At 49.9% G+C, this 18,249-nt stretch overlaps 6 protein-coding genes across 6 annotated transcripts; 3 read left to right on the top strand and 3 right to left on the bottom strand.

Annotated features, from left to right (window-relative positions):
* Nucleotides 1-450: 450 nt before the first annotated feature.
* F5J12DRAFT_928258 (uncharacterized protein) lies at nt 451-2,146 on the top strand (the record flags this gene model as incomplete). Its single annotated transcript, XM_051749435.1, has 9 exons — nt 451-561; nt 671-711; nt 752-772; nt 824-868; nt 1,238-1,278; nt 1,576-1,685; nt 1,782-1,906; nt 1,969-2,087; nt 2,118-2,146. Coding segments are annotated over exons 3-9 (471 nt in total). The 5' UTR covers nt 451-561; nt 671-711; nt 752-770.
* A 390-nt stretch (nt 2,147-2,536) lies between these two features.
* Nucleotides 2,537-7,221, top strand: F5J12DRAFT_928257 (GPR1/FUN34/yaaH family-domain-containing protein; the record flags this gene model as incomplete). Its single annotated transcript, XM_051749434.1, has 11 exons — nt 2,537-2,665; nt 2,720-2,829; nt 2,885-2,935; nt 2,987-3,001; nt 3,067-3,138; nt 3,188-3,262; nt 3,326-3,346; nt 3,399-3,490; nt 3,551-3,656; nt 4,122-4,819; nt 4,904-7,221. 11 exons carry the CDS (start codon nt 2,537-2,539, stop codon nt 7,219-7,221), a joined length of 3,687 nt encoding a protein of 1,228 aa, XP_051598495.1.
* Nucleotides 7,222-7,641: 420 nt separating this feature from the next.
* Nucleotides 7,642-10,030, bottom strand: F5J12DRAFT_226621 (MFS general substrate transporter). Its single transcript, XM_051738480.1, has 15 exons — nt 9,764-10,030; nt 9,581-9,713; nt 9,446-9,523; nt 9,263-9,368; nt 9,191-9,211; nt 9,097-9,138; nt 9,033-9,045; nt 8,910-8,981; nt 8,808-8,857; nt 8,654-8,754; nt 8,559-8,601; nt 8,347-8,505; nt 8,193-8,287; nt 7,845-8,133; nt 7,642-7,791 (listed from the first exon to the last, which is right to left on the bottom strand). Exons 1-15 carry the CDS (start codon nt 9,764-9,766, stop codon nt 7,731-7,733), a joined length of 1,266 nt encoding a protein of 421 aa, XP_051598494.1. The 5' UTR covers nt 9,767-10,030; the 3' UTR covers nt 7,642-7,730.
* Nucleotides 10,031-11,535: 1,505 nt separating this feature from the next.
* Nucleotides 11,536-12,382, bottom strand: F5J12DRAFT_906387 (uncharacterized protein; the record flags this gene model as incomplete). The annotated part of the gene is made up of 6 exons (XM_051748784.1): nt 11,536-11,706; nt 11,762-11,847; nt 11,888-11,971; nt 12,016-12,110; nt 12,169-12,203; nt 12,326-12,382. The coding sequence occupies 6 exons, from the start codon at nt 12,380-12,382 to the stop codon at nt 11,536-11,538; spliced, it is 528 nt and encodes a 175-aa protein (XP_051598493.1).
* Nucleotides 12,383-12,922: 540 nt separating this feature from the next.
* On the top strand, nt 12,923-14,490 carry F5J12DRAFT_723293 (NADP-dependent oxidoreductase domain-containing protein; the record flags this gene model as incomplete). Its single annotated transcript, XM_051741442.1, has 8 exons — nt 12,923-13,091; nt 13,286-13,317; nt 13,373-13,528; nt 13,592-13,765; nt 13,821-13,907; nt 13,967-14,050; nt 14,123-14,279; nt 14,330-14,490. 8 exons carry the CDS (start codon nt 12,923-12,925, stop codon nt 14,488-14,490), a joined length of 1,020 nt encoding a protein of 339 aa, XP_051598492.1.
* Nucleotides 14,491-14,960: 470 nt separating this feature from the next.
* On the bottom strand, nt 14,961-17,657 carry F5J12DRAFT_723395 (uncharacterized protein; the record flags this gene model as incomplete). The annotated part of the gene is made up of 10 exons (XM_051741448.1): nt 14,961-15,164; nt 15,241-15,343; nt 15,399-15,557; nt 15,608-15,729; nt 15,790-15,852; nt 15,903-15,944; nt 15,996-16,275; nt 16,337-16,476; nt 16,533-16,561; nt 16,616-17,657. The coding sequence occupies 10 exons, from the start codon at nt 17,655-17,657 to the stop codon at nt 14,961-14,963; spliced, it is 2,184 nt and encodes a 727-aa protein (XP_051598491.1).
* Nucleotides 17,658-18,249: the final 592 nt, after the last annotated feature.

The following is an 18,249-nucleotide window of genomic DNA, read 5'->3' as shown; positions in this document are numbered from 1 at the left end:
TTCCTGTGAATGTTGGGTGCAATCACTGGACAAGTGCTACTGTAACAAGTGGCAGTAGTGCCAGGATGAGTGAACCAGTGAATGTCAAGTGTCTGGCAGGCTTGCATCTGTATAACCTTGAAAAGAAGTGGTACAGGTTCAATTCCTGCCTTTCACCCTTGTGATTGCTCTTCTCTCCTTTGCCTGCCTTTGCTACACAAGTTCTTCGTCATGTCTTCCAGCTTGATCACAGCAAAGAAGAGCATGGTGGACAACTGTTACATTGAGACTGTGGACATCAAGGCTGTGATGTTGGTATGCTCAGTTATGCAAGTGTTACTTTGTGTTCCTCCCTTCTAACCCTCTGTGCAGGGAACATGTACATTCCAAACTTGCTTCCCCTTTTTGCTACCTGGTAAGAGTAAGTTTGATAGCTTGGCAGGTGGCATTTCTTCTGACATGATTTGCATAGGAACATTTTGCACTTGTGAGATGGCTAACTCTTGATTGTTTCCAGATTGGTTTTCCTGACTTTTGGTGCATTCAACTTCAGCTTTGGTGCACTTTACATCTTAAGCTTTGGTATATTGTCAGTGCAAATAATTCACCCCTCTGGCATTCTGCTAACACTTGTGCAGAGCTACTTATGCTCCCAATGGTATCCCTACTGAGGAATATTACCATGCTATAGGGCTTTTCCATAGTGTGTGGACATAGGTGCTTTGCTCGAGAGTAAGTGGACTGTGTTTTGCTTATTATTTTGGCTGTTCAGTTTTGTAACCTTCATCTTTATGTGAGTGCCAGTATCTTTTGCTTGAAGTTCACCCAACAAATGTTGATGTAGGATTGGTGCTCTTTGCACTACCCTCCCCATCATTGGGACGCTCAGGTGTACTGTTTTGTTGCTTTCATGTCTTACAGCCAACACATTCACTGGTAGGATATGTCATCTAACCCATCCCTAAGCAAAGTAACTCACACGGTTTGTGCTTTCTAGGCATTGAGAGCCTTGCTACAGCTGGTGGAATGCTTGGCATATTTTGTGCTTTTGGTGCCTATTATGGAGGGCTGTCCATGTTGTGGACAAAGCAAACGACTTGCTCATTCATCAGGCTTCTGCATCTTGCTCTTTCTCCTTCCCATGCTTAAAAAATCATGCAGTGCTCTTTAAAAATCCTTCCTGTTGTATGTCTCAATAGAAAGTCACTTTGTTCCCATCGAGTTATAACACTCCATCCTGATGATAAATTTTCTCCAGCATTGTGGCTGTGAGCCCATGTCACTTTGCCTATAGTTATGGTGTGTCTGGATCAATATTTCAGAAGGGTGACTGAGTAGTTCTATGGCATGATAGAGGGAGGCATCAATTTCTACATGCACATTATGTTCCAACTGAGCTGTAACACTACATTCATTCTTCATGTGTACATGAAAAGGGGAGTCACCTCTACCAGTATTACACTCTTGTACTGAACATGCGACGGTAGCTGTGCACGGTCATGAGTGGAAGCTGTTTCCCCACATGCCCCCACATGCCTCACGCCCAGAACAAATGAGTTCCATTTCTCTGGTTACATGCCGCCTTCCCTTCACCAGGGGCGAAACAGCAATTGAAATTTCTATACGGGGTATACGCTGTCACAAAGAAACGAGCTGAGCTGGCTTCTGAGGGCATTCAATTACAGCCGAAAATAATATCGTTAGTAGTAAACAAATTTTGTGATCGCGGGTGAGCCCTACCAAATAAAGGAATAGTGCCTCTTCACGTCCTATATGCAACCCATACCCCTAAAACTGTGTAGGAGTTACAGTGGATTCCATTAAAGGATGTGCCCAAGATAGACGAATTACAACTGGACTACAAGATGGGAGTTACCTCCCAATCCTGGTCATCCTACAATATAAGACAGTCTAGACAACGAAAGAGGTATGCAAAACTGATTTCTACACTACAGGAAACAGGTGTTATTTCCTTATTTGGGCATACAGGCTTGCGAAATTACCGGTTACCAACGTTATTTTCGCAAACAGCCGGCAGAATCTCGTGCGAAGCTCGGGCCGGAATCGAAGGTTCGTTCGACTCCGGAACATCAACTGGTGGACGAATAGTAAGTACGACGGACACATTCTTTACCTAGGGAGCCCTTTGCGATGGATCTATGGTTAACATCACCACTGTCAGGTGGTGCGTCTGCCATTCACTAGTCGCGAATAAATATTGATGCAGTATGGGAAATATGCTTCGGGGAGGGGAAGAGTCGGCACTGTGAATGTGTCGTCAGAGCTCACAATGCGACCGAGGGGCGTGACACATGCTTGGAACGAGTGAACCAGATTAGCTTCTGATCAGACTACGCGCACTGTTTCCTGCCACGAATATCATTTCATGCCACGTATGTTATTTCCTACCGCGAATGCGCTGGGCAAACAAACAGATGACAGTATCAAGCAGCCGGGATATGGATGTGCCTCCATATAATCTTGAGAAGAAGTGGTGCAGGTTTAATCCTTCCCTTTCGCTCCTTTAACCTCAGTTCTGCTCCGCAAATTCTTCGTCATGTCTTCCAGCTCGATCAGAGAGAGGAAAAGCATGGTGGACGACTATTACGTTGACACTGTAGATGTGGAGGCTCTCCCACAGCTTAGGCAACCTGTCCGTAGGTATGAAAGGACGTTCGGTAACCCGGTGAGTGTAGGGTGGCGATCGTAATGCGGTGTTGCGTGCTGAAGTGGATAATAGGCCCCGGTTGGCATGCTCAGTTATGCGACTGTTAGTTTGTGCTCCTCCCTTCTAACCCTCCATGCGGGGAACGTGTACACTCCAAACATGGTTCTCCTATTTGCTACCTTGTGAGAGTGCTTGTAGACTTGGTTGATGTTTCCTTGCTGACTTTGGTTCTGATAGCTATGGCGGAATCACGCAGACCCTGGTAGGTTTGATGGAAATGTATTTGGGGTAAGTTCGCTTCCTCGTCCGGCCGCGTTTATTCTGATATGGCTCACATAGGCATACGTTCCCTGCGTAAGTTGATAAGCGAACGTCTTGTATGTCTGTTTAGATCGCTGACATGTGGTGACTGTTTCCAGATCGGTGTTCTTGACTTTCGGTTCATTCAACTTTAGCTATGGAGCGATTTACATCCCAAGCTTCGGCATATTGTCAGTACGAATAATTCTCCCCTCTGACATTTTACTGACAGTTATGTAGAGCTGCTTATTCTGTTGATGGTACCCCTACTGAGGAATATTACCACGCTATGGGACTTTTCCTGTGTGTTTGGAGGTTCGTGCTTTGTTCGAGAACAGGCGACCCATGTTTTACTGACCATTAAATCTGGCTGTTCAGTTTTGTGGCCTTCATCTTTTTGTAAGTCTTGGTATCGTCTTATTTCGAACTCGGCCGACCAATGTCGATGCAGGATTGGTGCTCTTCGCACTACCTTGCCTATCGCCGGGTCGCTTGCGTGTTCCGTTTTGTCGTTCTCGTGTCTTGCGGCTAACGCATTTACTGGTGGGAGATGTCTCCCAACCTGTCCTTGATCAGGCAGCTCACAAAGTCTGCGTTTTGTAGGTATTCACATTCTCGCTATGGCTGGCGGAATATTCGGCATGGGTGCTGCTTTTGGTGCCTACTATGAAGGGCTGTCCAAGCTGTGGACAAAGCAGACGACGTTTTCGTTCATTAGGCTTCCGCATCTCGCTCTTTCTCCTCCCGATAGCTGAAAAGCTATGCGATCTTTTTTTTTTTGATCCTTCCTGTTATATGGCTTGATAGAAAGTTACTGTGTGCCCGTTGATCGAGGCACGTGTAACAATTTCTACAGCCACGCGTCATGTTCCCATTGAGTTGTAATACTCCGCCTCAATGATGGGCCACCTGTGGGTTTGCCTATAGTAGTGTGCCTAGATCGAGATTGCGCGGGGGATCAAGTAGGAAGGGGTTCCCCACACGCTCACATGTAGAAGTACTTTGTAAATGTCCGTCGTCCTATTGGTCCTGCTACCCTCCGTAAGCACTTGACGAGGTCCCAGACTCGGTTCTTGCCACGTGTGTTCGAGCAGATCGTTTCCAAAAATGGCAAGTCACAATGAAAGTGGTTTTTGATTTTGTCGACGTTGCTCTGCGCGTGAAGTTCTGCCAGGCGAGAATATCAGGCCAGTGATACCCCGCGCCAGCATCGGAAGCCAGTCTCTGCAGCACGCAATACACCGAAGCTGGCCTTCTTGCTGCATGTTGGCTTATCGAATCCTGGTTGTTTCTTCGTCTCACGCTGGAACGTCCTCAAAACCCTGCTGTGTCTCAGTTTGAAGATGGCTCACCATTCCATCCAGCGTTCCCCGGGGCATTCTTCCATACCAACCAGCACCTCACACCACTCGCGCAGCTCCATCTCCAGTGGGCTTCCAGTATCTCAGGTCGCATTTGGGCTTCAGCCTCGTCGAACGTCTGAAAGCAGCTCACAGGCCAGCTCCGCTTCTACTTCCGCGACCCTGGGTCCACAGACACCTCAGTCCTCTATTCCATCATTTCGATCATTGCGGAACCTCCTCCCATTTGGGTCAGGCAAGAACTCGAGCCCCAACACCCCCAGTCCAAACACCCCGAAACCACCATTTGTCGGCTCCTTGCGTCGCTCGATAAATCATGAAAGAAAGACGTCGGTGGTGCTTGCCAGCCCCGATGATTCAGAAAAATTTCCTGTGATTTCTATTGCTCCTGCTAGTCAAAATTTCGAGGAAGAAATGATGGCTCGCAAAAGAAGCCGCGACCTTGCAAGGTCGGCATCTGATTCAGTTACACCTTCCCGGTCCCCAGCAACAGGCAATGATGATCGATACGGTAAGCCGACATTCGTCCTCGTTAGTACAAGTTTATGACAACGCTCTCTAGTTCTTCCAGCCCCCTCACCTGTGTCCCCACTAGGTGCAGACTTATCCACGATCATTGAAGCCGAGAGTTCGGGAATATCAAAGCACATTCCCTATATCGATGAAACCACAAGTCCGGACGACCGTACCAGTTCTCCGGGCTCTCCTTTCTGCTTGGATAGACATGTCAAAGACCAGCTTCCATCACCAGACTCAAGAGACGCTTCCGTTTTGGACTTGTCCACGTCAAAGTTGAATGCAGAGGTGATGGATGCCTTGACGGAGAAAGATGCAATTAGAGCTAGTGAATGGCTCCGCGCCGCGGACGGCATAGTAGTGGAGGATCACACGGATGACATAGCACAAGATGTGCATGGCCCCAATGAGGATCCGGACGCCACGTTAGACTTCGATGTATTGGACCCGAACCTAGCCCAGCTTCTCAGCCCACACAGCCTGAATGGAAAGCCTCATCGTTCAGCCCCTCTCAGCAACCTTAAGCCCCCCCGGGTGCATTCCAGAAGCCCAAATCCTCCCATCACACTGTCACCTCAGGTCACACCCGGCGCAGAACGTAAAACGCTGACGCCATCTCCCCGACTCGGCACCGTCATTCCGCCCTCGCCTGCGTCGCATGGTGTTCAACAGTCATCACCCCAGCGGCGTTCCGTGTCTTTATCCAGGTCATCCATGGCTAGACCGGCCGGATCTTCTCTTCCTCGTCTCACCCGTGCCGTAACAACGGCACCTTCTGCGGACCGTCCTTCACCCAAGGAAGCTGCTGGCTCACCAGGTCTCCACGGTGCGCCAAAGAAGCGTCATCAGCCACCGTCACCTTTGTCTTCGCAGACACATTCAACTTCAGGCACACCTTCCTCAAGTTCTCCCATATCCACAGATCTCCCGTCAAGGCGGCTTCTCAGCACTCGCCTGGGATTGGCGAACCGCCATGTTTCATCATACTCCCCGAGCAGCTCCCGCACAGACCTCCGGGCTGCGGCAGACAACGAATCACCCTCCTCGGGCTCTCAGATATCGTCTAGGACTGCGTCAGATAATTATCGGCAGCGGACACCGGGGCTGAGCCTGGAGCTGGGAGGTCCATTGGATGTGAATAGGCGGAGACGACCACACTTATTTTCCAATCGGAAACGGAGTATGAGTGTCGAGGAGGCGCATATATCTTCGACATCTAGTTCTTCGAAGGTGTCGCCGATACGACCTTCGTCTTCGCTTTCGAATCATCCCCCCGCGATGGACTGGCTAGGCCCAAGGACGGCGAAAGCGTTCGCCGCAGCTGGGCTCTTGGACGTCGACCGGGATGGAACTAACGGTCTTGGACGATATAACTCTTTGAGAGGAAACAACGAACGAGAGGATCGCTATGTTCCCTCCAGGATGGCATTTTCTGAGGTGGCTTCCACGTGTTCCTGGGGTCGGAGTGGCAGTATCTCTCGTGTAATGACTCCTTCGGAAGGTGTCACGTGGGCCGGAAGCCCTACGTTCTCCGCTCCACGTACAACGCTCTCTGGTGGATCCACCGCACCGACGTCGATATCTGCCTCGTCGTCGGCGCACCAAGCGGCCATGCAACTTTTGAAAGATAAGCATGATCTGGAAACGGAGGCGCTGTTAGCTGCCCTGTCGGATTCTCAACGAACGACCAAGACTTTGCGGGAAGAGAATACTCAACTCCGAGATCGCATCCAAGAACTCGAGAATGAGCTTGAAGCCTTGCGTGATCAACTCCGTCGGCTGGCGAACGGGACGCAACCTTCTCGACCTGCCTCTCAGGTTGCATTCACGAAGTCCACCCTCGACAGGAAGATCGGTACACCGAGTCTGCTGTCGAATGGTGATGTTCCTCGTCGCCCCGTTGTGCAGCGATCGCATTCGTTTCTTCCTGCACAGTCGATTAGTAGTGTGAGATCATCTGTGGATCTTGGCGGAGCCACGCGCGAGGATTCGCCGACCCGATCCTCTACTTTCCTTGATACACTTCCGCGATCGACTGGCCAGCGACGAGCAAGTATTGCGTCATCGATCTTCCCAACCTTGCCAAACAATATGTCACTGCTAATGCTGGAGGAGGCCATGCATGATCATGGGGCACTCTCATCCACGTCGGTGTCCCCACCATCTCCAAGTCGTCTACCAAAACGGCTGAATGGAAGCGTCCTAAACGGTCAACATATCAGCACGTCCATCCCTACTCCTGCCACACCAGCGACTACCGACTTTTCGATGACCGAGGTACCTGGATCACCCACCAGTCTTCAACTCCGGCCGGAGCACGAACTCCACCTTGGAGATATGGCCAATCTAAGTTTATATGCTATGAGTGACGATGAGGGACAAGCCTATGACCTATGATATCTTCACCACTTTTTTTCTTTTCCGACTTCATTTTGGTTTCGTGTTTTCGCTTGAGCACTGTGTCATCATCTTTTCCGTATCGCCTTCTTGTTTTCGCTTTCGTTCGTGCAGGGATATCCTTTTCTTTCCTTCGACCAACCTGGCACTCGGCTGTTTCTTGATACCCTACTTTCAACAACGCAAGATGTACTATACCCCTACATACAGTTGTTCGCATTTCCCGCAGTTAACACCGTAGATACATACAACCGTTCTGTCTGCTTTTACAGGCCAGCGTTCTTTTGGTTCTGAGCCAACCGGGTATGTAGCTAGCTAGATGCAGTAATGAAACAAGACCAAACCGGAAAGGAAGAAAAGCGTGATTTGTGATTTGAGTAGATTAGTGCAGCACTGTTGATCGTAACCTAACATCAGTACCTTTCTGTCATTATTAGCAAGCCTGACGCACGTAGACCTGCGAAGATATATTGGATGGGGTGGATATGTCTAGTAGTACAAAGTCTAGATCAGCTAACTGCGAATGGTGACTTCTTCCGTAACCGCTCTCCAATACGGTAGAAAATAAATCTGTACAAGACAGGCGTCAGTGCACGCTGCCAGGAAAATCACCTTCAACGTACGGTAGTGGAGCCATGATTGTCGTAAGACCCGCCAAGAGCGCCGTTGCCCCGACTGTTCCTAGGCGGTCGTACATTGGACCAACAAAAAGGGGGAAAGCGGCGGCAAATATACACCGGAGGGCAGCATTACTCGCCATTGCCGAGGCTGAAATAGGGCGGTATGCAGTAACGAGGTACATAAAGGTCGACATGAAGGAGAAAAAGATGCCAGCCCCGAGTGGGACTGAGGCAATCATGGGGACGATCCAAGGAACACCGGAATAGGTGGTGAAGGCAAGCCAAAACAAGCCTGCAGAGAGGAGGGGAGGGGAGTCAAATACTTTGATGTTAGCAATTGAAACAACGTGCCGATTGGTACAAGGACGCTGCCAACTTGACCCATGATTAGCCTGATCTCTGGCGGATACGCCCTACCAAATTGCTTTGCTTTGCGTGCAAACAATCTAATCCCATAAACGCGTCTTCAAAATCGCCGTTTGCAATGCTTACAGGCATAACATACCTGTTCCAGAACGGTAATGTGGAGAGAGCAACAAGCATTCCGATACCAAGTCCAACGAATGAGAGACCCGTCATTTGGACGTTGAAATGATGCTTGTCTTCGAATATAACCGGAAACGCTTGGAACGCCAGGTACAGCACCCCCAATAACAACGCATTCCTTGGGTAATAGGTATTGAGAGTGATCCGTAATAACCACTTAGCATCACGTACCACGTATTCAGGAGGAGTGCCATTCTATCGAACAGCAGGAGCTCTAAAACGATGCTCAGATGACTGGTGAGTGAACCCAGTGCATGCGAACTTACGAAAGGGTTTATAGCAACTGATCAAGACCGCGGAAGCTAAGCTACCCTGTCTTCTGTCCAAGGGAGCACAATATTTTGGATTACCCGTTTGCTCTCGTAGTCTAGGGGGGCATTGAAAAATAACTTCTGGTTTACCACCACAAAGTACACTCACCTGGCAGCTTTCCTCTTGAGTAGGACAGGCGCATAAGTTTCAGGGACAAACTGAGAGCGCTAATTGACAAGTGTCGTTATTCAGCATCGAAGACCAACTCACAATGAACAAAAGGATGCACTGTCCAAAGATCCAGCACAAGTCTATGCGATAGGTCCATCGCCAATCAAGGTTCTGCAAAGCTCGGGCACGAGACGAAGGATCCAACACAAATGAAGTACTAACCTGGTTGATGAACCTGACAAACAGTGTCAATACCAACCAACCAAACGCAAGGCACGTCACACACCCAGCAATCAATGGACCGAGGGTCGGTCCGATAAACGGTGACCTGATAGCAGACTCAGCACTTCCTCTACCGTATCTGTTTTCAGCCCGCTTACACCGTGTAGACACCCATGGGACTAAAACTTCGGTAAGAATAGAACATTGATGATTCATCATTTTTCACTCACTTGACCACCTCCGAGTCCGGAAACAGGTCACTTACAGAGCCACCAGCTACGCTCAAGAACGCCGACCCGCAAAAACCCGTCAATAACCGGAACATAAGGAAGACGGCTGCAAACACAGCAGTGCGCAGTAGAGCGCAGCACTGTTTGGTAAAATATGGAGAAACGGACCAACGGTTCCCTTACCGATGTTCGGAGCGAAGGCGACCGGGAATGTCAAAATAAAGAATGAAATATATGAAACTCTGTATATGATATTCCGACCTTCATACCAAATGACTGTTTCAGCAATAGTTTACCAGCCTGAGTAGTCATACGTGCCATAAACTTCGGAGAGAGGGCCGACAAGTAGCGGCCCAATACCAAGCCCAAGAACAAACAAGCTAATGCCGAGTATCGCGACCTCATGCGATACGCGGAAAGTTTCAGCACTGCCCGTCTCCGTGAAAGCGTCCTAGGGGATATTCCAAATCAAGGGCGGAAAGGGAGCGCATAATAACTCACCATTTGAAGACGCCGAGGTGGCGCACAGAGCGCCAAGGCCAATGACAAAAACGGCTATCCAACGCCTTAAAGAGGACATCTTTTGAGGGTCTTCATGTCTTTTTAAGGTTGCGAGAAATGGATCATTCTGCATGTGCTTGTTCGATATCCTCAACTGCTGTCTCCGCGGATTTTCCCGACGTGCTCGCCCGCATTTTGCTCTTAACAAAGTTCGTTGTGTGTTGCAGACGGTGAATACAGACACAAGAACGATGAACTCATATAACACCCTGTTGAAACACGACCTTAAAATGCGATACATTGGAGTTGAAATGACCCGGACGGACTATGTTTGTTCCCTTCGTACCATTTATTAATGGACCCTGACGCACTTACGAGACTGCTCAGTCAGCTTCACTGATCAGCCTGTTCGCATACTTACGTGAGCGACGAACGAAGGAAACAGCTCGGACTCTCAGCCTGACAAGGATCCTACGATTGTCTGCTGGGACATCGCCAGCTTAAAACGACTCTGGTAAACCCTGACTTCAGTTACATGGTTGTCGTCAACAAACAAACAGCTGGACGCCATGTGTAGGATTGGTCAAGTTTTGCAGTACTTACAGTGTGCCCCGTTTTGTCTAGTTCGAGGCATCGGCTTAGGAAGATGCCAATCCGTAGAAGAGCGTCGCTATGAGCTATTAGTAAGTGGATGGGCTGAGTGGAGTTTCGGCTCGGTGCGCGGGCCGCCGGCCCGATGGTTTGTGGATACTGTACATTAATGTACATCGGCGCGGTCGGAAGGTTGTATGTGTTGGAGGCACTATGTCTCCGGTCTCCGGTATTAATCTAAAACACAACTAAAGCAATATATGATTATCTGTGAGGGATTGGGTATTCGGTGGCGGTAGGCCCTTGGGCCCGCCCTGGCCCACATGCTGGAAACCGGAGTCTGCCGGAAGGACAGCGGCTGTCCGCCACCCGAGACGGCCTGCGTGGCCTGCGTTTAATCTTGGACCAACACCACGTTCTGCCTGCTTGGCTGGGGACACAGTAGATCCTCGTCCCTTCCACTAGGAAGTGCTGTGCCCGTATCTGACCCGGAGGTCCAGCACGGTTCAGATGGGGCGAATCAGAAGTGCTCGCGGTCTCCCCCTTGAATCCGCCCAAGCTTCGGATTCTGACGTCTCCATGACACCCTTGTCATTTTGCTGAGCGTATGTGAGACCACGCTACGGGAATTGTAGGTAAGTACATAACCAGTGTCTTCGGACCATACTAGCATCGATGCTGGCCCCCCTGCCTACTTGCTGATTTGACCATAATTGCCATAAGGCATTTTTAAAGATATCTAGTAACCGAACGCATTCGTGAGCGCAACTGATCGTTAGTCTGCAGGGCAGTCAAAATTCTCGCAATGCTTAGCTAACCCCGGCAATCTACGAAAGCGGAAGCGGCGTGCGTATCGCACGAGGCCCCGCCCCTCGGGCGCCACTTAAGAAACCGGTGACATATGTATCTTGCGCGACTATCCCTGATTCTGGGCGAGCCAAACGGAGACATCATGCTCCTCGACCTTGTGGTAAAGTGGCACAAGGACATGCCACCTGCTCCCTTGTTTGATACCCGGACCCAGCACCCAGTGCAGTAGTGATCAGCTGAACACGCAACTGTCGTCAAATCTCAGGCAATATGACAGCGGAAATGTGCATGCAGGCGACCACGTGCACTGAAATTTTACAAGGGTATCAGAGCACAAGCTCAACTGCGGTGATATTGATACACTGTTGGACTCAAAATTTCCAGAATTCGATACTACTGGCGGCTCTTTCGAAGGGGAATTCCCCGCCCCAACTTTTCACGTCCGCCAAGCTTTCCTGCACGCTGACCCAAAGTTTGTTTACTGCGTCTCGAGCAGCTGTGAGATCATTCACGCGCCCGCCCTCGAGTTCTTCTTTGCAACTCTGCCTCGTCTATCAGCACAGAATTCGAGCGCCTGCATCCTGTGACAGTACAAACCTGAATCGCTTGGCTGATATCTGTGTCAATGACCGCTAGCATAGCGGCCATGGACCCATCCCGACCCCACCTCAATCCTATGGTCGCTTTTACGATGGTCACAAGCAGTCCGAGGCTCGCGAAAACCCATACCAGCTCCGTAGAGGGAGCGGATTCGAGCCAATGTATTATCGAGGCTTGAGGAAGGAGCAGCATGGATCCCGTCTAATTCTGGTTCAAACAACCCGTTGGTATTTGCTATCCGCTTTGCTGACTTGTCTGACGGAGACGGATGCGTGCAGCATCCGTGAACGCAGATGCGAGACCAGGGCTCCCCGAGGCGAGCAAGTTCCTAGTGATAGCACGTAAACTGGGAAGCGGTGTGAGTACTAGTGCTCATAAGTGATCGAGTAAAGGGTAAGACTTGCTCTTCGATCGTAGCATTGGCGATAAGCGTATCGACCTGGACGTGACCCACATGGTGAACACGATACCCCCAGGGTTCTGTGGGTGACGTACCATGAGATTTCTGGAAGGAGACCATATCAGGCGTAGTGGAAGCGTAATCGTTGTAGACACTTACACATGCCCAAAAGCCTTAATACCGTCTGGTGAATGAGCAACGATCTGTGGTGCTGGCATTCTCGTTGGTGTTAGCGCTTAAGCACAGAAACAGGCCGAGGGGGGACAGGGGAACAAGTCGCGACCGTTTGGACCTTGAATTTATTGGCAGAATTTGTTTCGGAGCCCATCCGGTCCACCAACGCTGTGCATCCGTGCAGGATATCGTCATCTCGTGGCAAGTACTAAAAATTTACAATATGGTAAGCTACGAGATCATCGCTGATCATCTGACAGCCTCAACTCGAACCAGTGCTGTCACTGCTGGCACCACCGCTATTGAAATCCTGGTTTTGTATGGGTGTGCTGATCGTGCGGCCAGCGCCACGTCGTCGTCAGGCCCCGGGTGCGGTCTGTAACTTGTTCGCCGCCGTTAACCTTTGATATGCAACACTCCAGCCGTCGGTTCATGTCTGGGGAGGTGTTTCACTAGCATCTCTACTGTCAGAGTCATTTTTTATGCCCGCCCTGGGCGCCGCTTCCTAGGATGAGTCGGAGCTTAATCCAACTCCATTAAATAAACTATCAACATTTATCTTGCTCATCCTCGAATCGCCCCCGATGTCGTGCAGCAAGACTCTACAGGAAACATTCGAACTCGGTCCGTTCATCGCTTCGAGGATCTGGGTCGGACTCTGGCAGCTCTCCAGCAATGCATGGGGTAGTGCCCCAGCACCCAAAATTCGACAAGGTATGGCACGGCACGTTGAGCTGGGTTACAATGCATTTGGTGCGGCGCGCTTTCTTGTCGTCTATTGTTCATGGCAATCTGAAACGTCCTCGCCCCCAGATATGGTGCGATCTGATGGTCTCGTTACTTGATTTCCTTCTCACTAAACATGTGTGCCGATTCCTATTGCTTAGGGTAATAATTCACCTCAATCATGGCACGGCTATTCGCATTGGCTAATGTTCGTTTTGCAGCGGACCACTATGGGAGCGCCGAGATCCTCTTCGTATGCCATGCAGCTCGATATCACAACTTGTCACTCAAATCACAGCACCATCTAGGGACAGTACAGAGAAACCCTTTCCGAGCCAACGAGTGTCCTGGGCGCTACGAAATGGTGTGTTTTTAGACCGACGGAACCCTCTCGTTCTGTTGTGGAGGCCGCGTTGCGGGAGCGCATGAGTCGCATGCGAACCACGTCAGTTGATCTGCTTCAGGTACATTCCTCAATGTCTCCGTTGGTATCACGTGCCTCCCTTGGTGATAACCTTGACATGCAGTTCCACTGGCAAGACTATTCAGACAAAGGTTATCTTTCTGCACTGCAGATCCTTCAAGATCTGCAACACGAAGGTTTGATATCGACTGTGGGTCTATGTAATTTCGACGCCATTCGGACGGACGAGATTTGCACCCAGCTTGGGCCAGGATTTATCGTTTCTAATCAAGTGCAAGTGCGAATGTTGCCGCTGATTTGTTATTGCTATTCACTCCCTCTTCCCTATCCAGTTTTCTCTTATCGACACCCGCCCCTTACATGGCATGGCAGACGTTTGTGAGAGGCATAATGTTAAATTGTTGACATATGGCACACTAGTGAGTTTATTTGCAAACATTTTTTTGACAGTTCGTTCCCATTACGTTCCTTTTTTCAGTGCGGCGGATTCTTATCGGATAAATGGCTCCATAAACCGGAGCCAGACTTATATACCGGAGACTTGACACCATCCCAGCGCAAGGTACGTGTATACAGAGTAGAATGCACACAGCCAGACCGTAACTCACTGGTTTCGTCCCGTTCCACCTGTTAGTACCTCGACGTCATCTTAAAGGCATGGGGCTCCTGGCCACTTTTCCAATCGCTTTTGGCGGTGCTGCGCAAAATCGGGGACCGTCATCGCCGGAGCATCGCCAACATTGCCACACGATGGGTTCTTGATCATCCCTTCGTCGGAGCTGTGATCATCGGTACGTGTACACTGCTTGATTCTCAAATTGGATATTCGATTGTTTTTTAGGTGCTAGATTGGGTGTTTCGGAGCACCCTGATGAGAACTTGCAAGTTTTTGGATTCACGCTGTCGGAACAAGACAACAAAGATATCGAAACCGTGCTCGAGTTATCCGATGGACGTCGGATGATATCCACAATTGGTGATTGTGGTGCCGAATACCGATAACTTCGACAAGTCTGTTTATTAATTATGTACTGCAAACCACGAACAATCGGGCAAATCAACGTTACATACTGTCTTGGCTCTCACACATTGTGAGGTCGCATGGCAGTTCCATGTGATTCAAGCTTAATCCGTGCTTCGAAGGGCGTTGCTCTATTAGGTTTTCTACCGATCTGGTTTAGGTTTCCCCGGTTTCTGGTAGGTTCCCTGTGGCAATCTGGAGTATCATATCCAAAGAAAGGGCGCGTGCATCCTTTGCTGGCCGTATGATATATAGTTAGAACTTCCAAATCTCCTAGTACAGGGCTGGGGTATGCAAGTGATTGATTGTACAAGATGTTAATTTATGGGCGCTGTGATGCTGGGCCGAAAAGAGCCTGATCTAAGGAATGGAACGCAAGTGATTATTGATGAATATGTAACGTGCCAGTATGTTCCAACAATGTCTTGCTGCGGTGCTTCAGAGAATGACGTCAGAGCTTGCTCACAGGATGGTCACGAGCTGATATCATCGAGGCCGATAGGCGCTGGATGGGCTGCAGCTTGCGCTTGAGGTCTCTTTGGACGGCCGTCTTGGGATGCCAATTTCGAAAAGCGTCTCGTAAAGCAACCAGTTCATCGGAAAATAAACGTGCAACCCTATCATCAGCGATCAAGTCGCGGAGTGCCCAGGGAATCTGAATGTGAAGAATAAAACGAGATTGAGCCTGATGAGGATTCCCCGTCGCCGTCGGAGATGAGCAGAAGACGTACTTCGTAATCATTCTGTTCTGTCAGTGCGTTAAATGATTCTGTTGTTAATTCTGCTTGATCCTCAAGACCATTATTGGCGAGGAACAAGTAGTTTATGGCTAAGCTATAAAGATAAATGATAAGCCAGATGGCCATAAGAGGGCAATCTACATGCTTACGTATATGTACCAAGCTCTTCATACGGTGTGGAATGGCCGATGCCGTTCAGCGAGCCTGCAGTTGCTTCAGACAAATGAGTAAGCAATCCACTGTCCGACAGGCCAGCATTCCGAACGCGAAGGAGCAGCGCGAGTAAGTTAGAAAGAAAATCAGAAGAACTACAGGAGAGGTCAACGAGGCGTGAGAAATGATGAGCAGTGCTACCTACTGGTATGCATCTCCGTCTATGTAGAGCGCACGAAGAATCAATGGATGGGAGACTGATGTGAACAACCCAGAATACAGTCCCACGACTTGATCATTCAGAGAGGCGATGTAGACCATCTTGATCTGGTTCGAAACGATTCACAAAGGCTGCTGCGACGAAAATTCTATGGAAAAAATGCTTACCCCATTGTTCAAGACATTTTGCAATGCCCTCATGTAGTCTTTGGATGTCGCACTTTCCGTGTTCTGAAGAATCAATCAGAACTGAGCGTGTTTGCGGCTTCGGAAGATATTACCTGAAACTCGAATAGCTCACGGGCCGCCGTGGATTCAAAATACTGCGAGATCAGTGAGTAATGTACAACGTATTAGCATCCCTGGGAACCTACTTGGATGTAGGGGGAAAGTAAGGAGCTCGTATTCAGGTAACGGAGAGGTCCTAAGTGAATGCCACACAGGGCCAAACAACAGATACGCTGCGGAGGTAATGGAACATCCCCAGGCAGAACACCGTTGTTTGACGTCGTCCGAATATGGCGGTCAGCAATAAGGCGGTCCAGGATGTGGGTAGATACTATGGACCCCTGAGAATGTGTCGCGACAAATATAGCGTCTGCTTCACGAAGAGCATCCATCCATTCGTCGTTCGAGATCAGGTTCTGATACAATCTGCATCAAAGGGGGGATGGTCAGGGTGAGCGTGCCGCTGAAGGTATTGACAAATCCATACTTCTCAACGCGGCGATTAATTGTTCCCTCGCCCTCCAGGGGAATCTTCGTAATCTTTGTTAATTTCACATTGTGCTTTTCCTGGAACTCGTCTAGTGTTTGCACGACTCTATTGACCAACTTGGAGCTAGTGCCTGTTGGCTGCAGGCCGCGTTTAATCACAGCATGAGTAAGCAAGGTTATCAATGTGTACTAACCTCTCCAATGAAAGTCCGCGCCACAGCACCTTCAAGGAACGATAACAATCAGTAGATTTCACTGATAATAGGCCGTGACATACCCGGGAACCATCCATGGACGCCGATGACAACTACCCGTCGGCAACCCCTCAAGACGTCCGTGCTATTATCGCCGAGAACGTTCCATGCGCGTGGAAGAGCCCTCTCATACGGGGAACAATGATCTTCCCGTCCTTTCCCTTTCCCTTTCTCCGCGGGAGCCTCACTTCGGGAAAATAAAACCTCCGTGACAGACTTGAGCGCCTTCGCCAGGGTAGATGAAGGCGCTTCTGGGATAATAGATCTAGGCGGAGCGTGAAAGATATCCTCCCAAGTGGGTAGAACTACGTTGGGCGGAGGTGGTGTCACGGGTGTCTTTACAATGGATTTCTTGGAAGGCGAAGGAGACGACTGTCGTACCACAACTTCACGGAAACCTGCCTCTGAGGTGGTTTGGGTGGTTACTTTCTGTTGCTGCCTCACATCAACAGCAACGGGAGATCCTCGGCCAGATGCCGAAGCGAGCTGGGACGGTTTTGTCTCCTTAATCGATGGTCCCTGGGTGCCCGCCAAGCTCGGTAATGAAGAACTGCCAGTACCTTCGGCGGCGCTGGCATCCTCATCGATATCCATCACTTCCATTTCTCCTTCTTTCTCATACGTGATACTGTTCATTGCCACAGCCCGAGTAGAGAAGAAAGACATCCAGCCTGTTCGATTTTGGGATATCGATGACTGGATAGGATTGATAGATCCGGTGGCGGGAACGTTGGCATCCGGGCCCTCTATTGAAGGAACGGACGGTTCCTGGTAAGTCGGCTCGGGTTTCTGATCAATTGATTGCTGGCAAGCTGACTTTACACCAGCATCGCCATCTGACGGCACCACCGAAGAGGGCGCTTGGTACCGGGACCACGGAGCATACCATGCAAAGCCCTGGGACTTCTTCGTATCAGCGGACGTTGTAGGAACCTCATCTTGATCTTGGGCTTCAAATGGTATATCCTTGTCCTTGCTCTCCGATTTGGAAATTGGGGCAGGCTGGCACTCAGTCCCAAGCTGTGTAGCAGACGAAGCAGGTGGCGGTGCATCGACATCCTCCATCGGATGCGCTGGCGGGTGTTCAGTTCCTGCAGCGCCGGAGAAAGGCTGGCTGTGTTGATCACTGGCACCGCGACCCCAGCCAAGATATGACCACCAGGTGCCTGCGCTATTATCAGTGCTAGCTTGTTCGGAACATTCGTGGTCTCCTGGGGCCTTAGGGGCATCAGGTGTTTCCGTCTCTGACTCAACTGTAGTAGCCGGCACATCCATGGAAAGAGAATCAATAGGGGTTGCGGCAACTACATATGCTAAGGCAAATGAACAAATCAGCTTTACGCGACTTACCTGTTCTATGAGTTTCCTGGGCTGGAGTTTCTCCATAGTTCTTCGGTACGTCCTGTGCATTCTCTGAATGTGATGCCGCAGCGGCTTTATCGAGAGGAGGCTTAGATCTGCTTAACAGAGAGATGCCGAGTGTAAACCTGCCGGAATTCAACGAGGCAGTTGAGCCAGAAACGCCCGCTGGCTGGAGTGTGGTCAGTGGGATAGCTTGCGCCTTGTTTGGAGGAAGCTTTGAAACATCCGCGCTCGAATTACCTAAGTCAGGTTTGGGTTGTGACAGCGACTTGTCCTGTTGCTGGGGTGCTGGCTC

Source organism: Pisolithus orientalis (assembly GCF_024613125.1).
Source record: "Pisolithus orientalis strain OTSU chromosome Unknown F5J12scaffold_22, whole genome shotgun sequence".
Taxonomy (NCBI): Eukaryota; Fungi; Basidiomycota; class Agaricomycetes; order Boletales; family Pisolithaceae; genus Pisolithus; species Pisolithus orientalis.
The sequence above is the reverse complement of the archived record's forward strand: the minus strand, read 5'-3'. Positions and strand labels throughout refer to the sequence as shown.

Coding starts and splice junctions, on each gene's coding strand:
- F5J12DRAFT_226621 (XM_051738480.1), bottom strand. Junction 8,858..8,909: donor AGTGCATCCTTTTGTTCATT/GTGAGTTGGTCT, acceptor TAGCGCTCTCAG/TTTGTCCCTGAAACTTATGC. Junction 8,755..8,807: donor CTCAAGAGGAAAGCTGCCAG/GTGAGTGTACTT, acceptor ATGCCCCCCTAG/ACTACGAGAGCAAACGGGTA.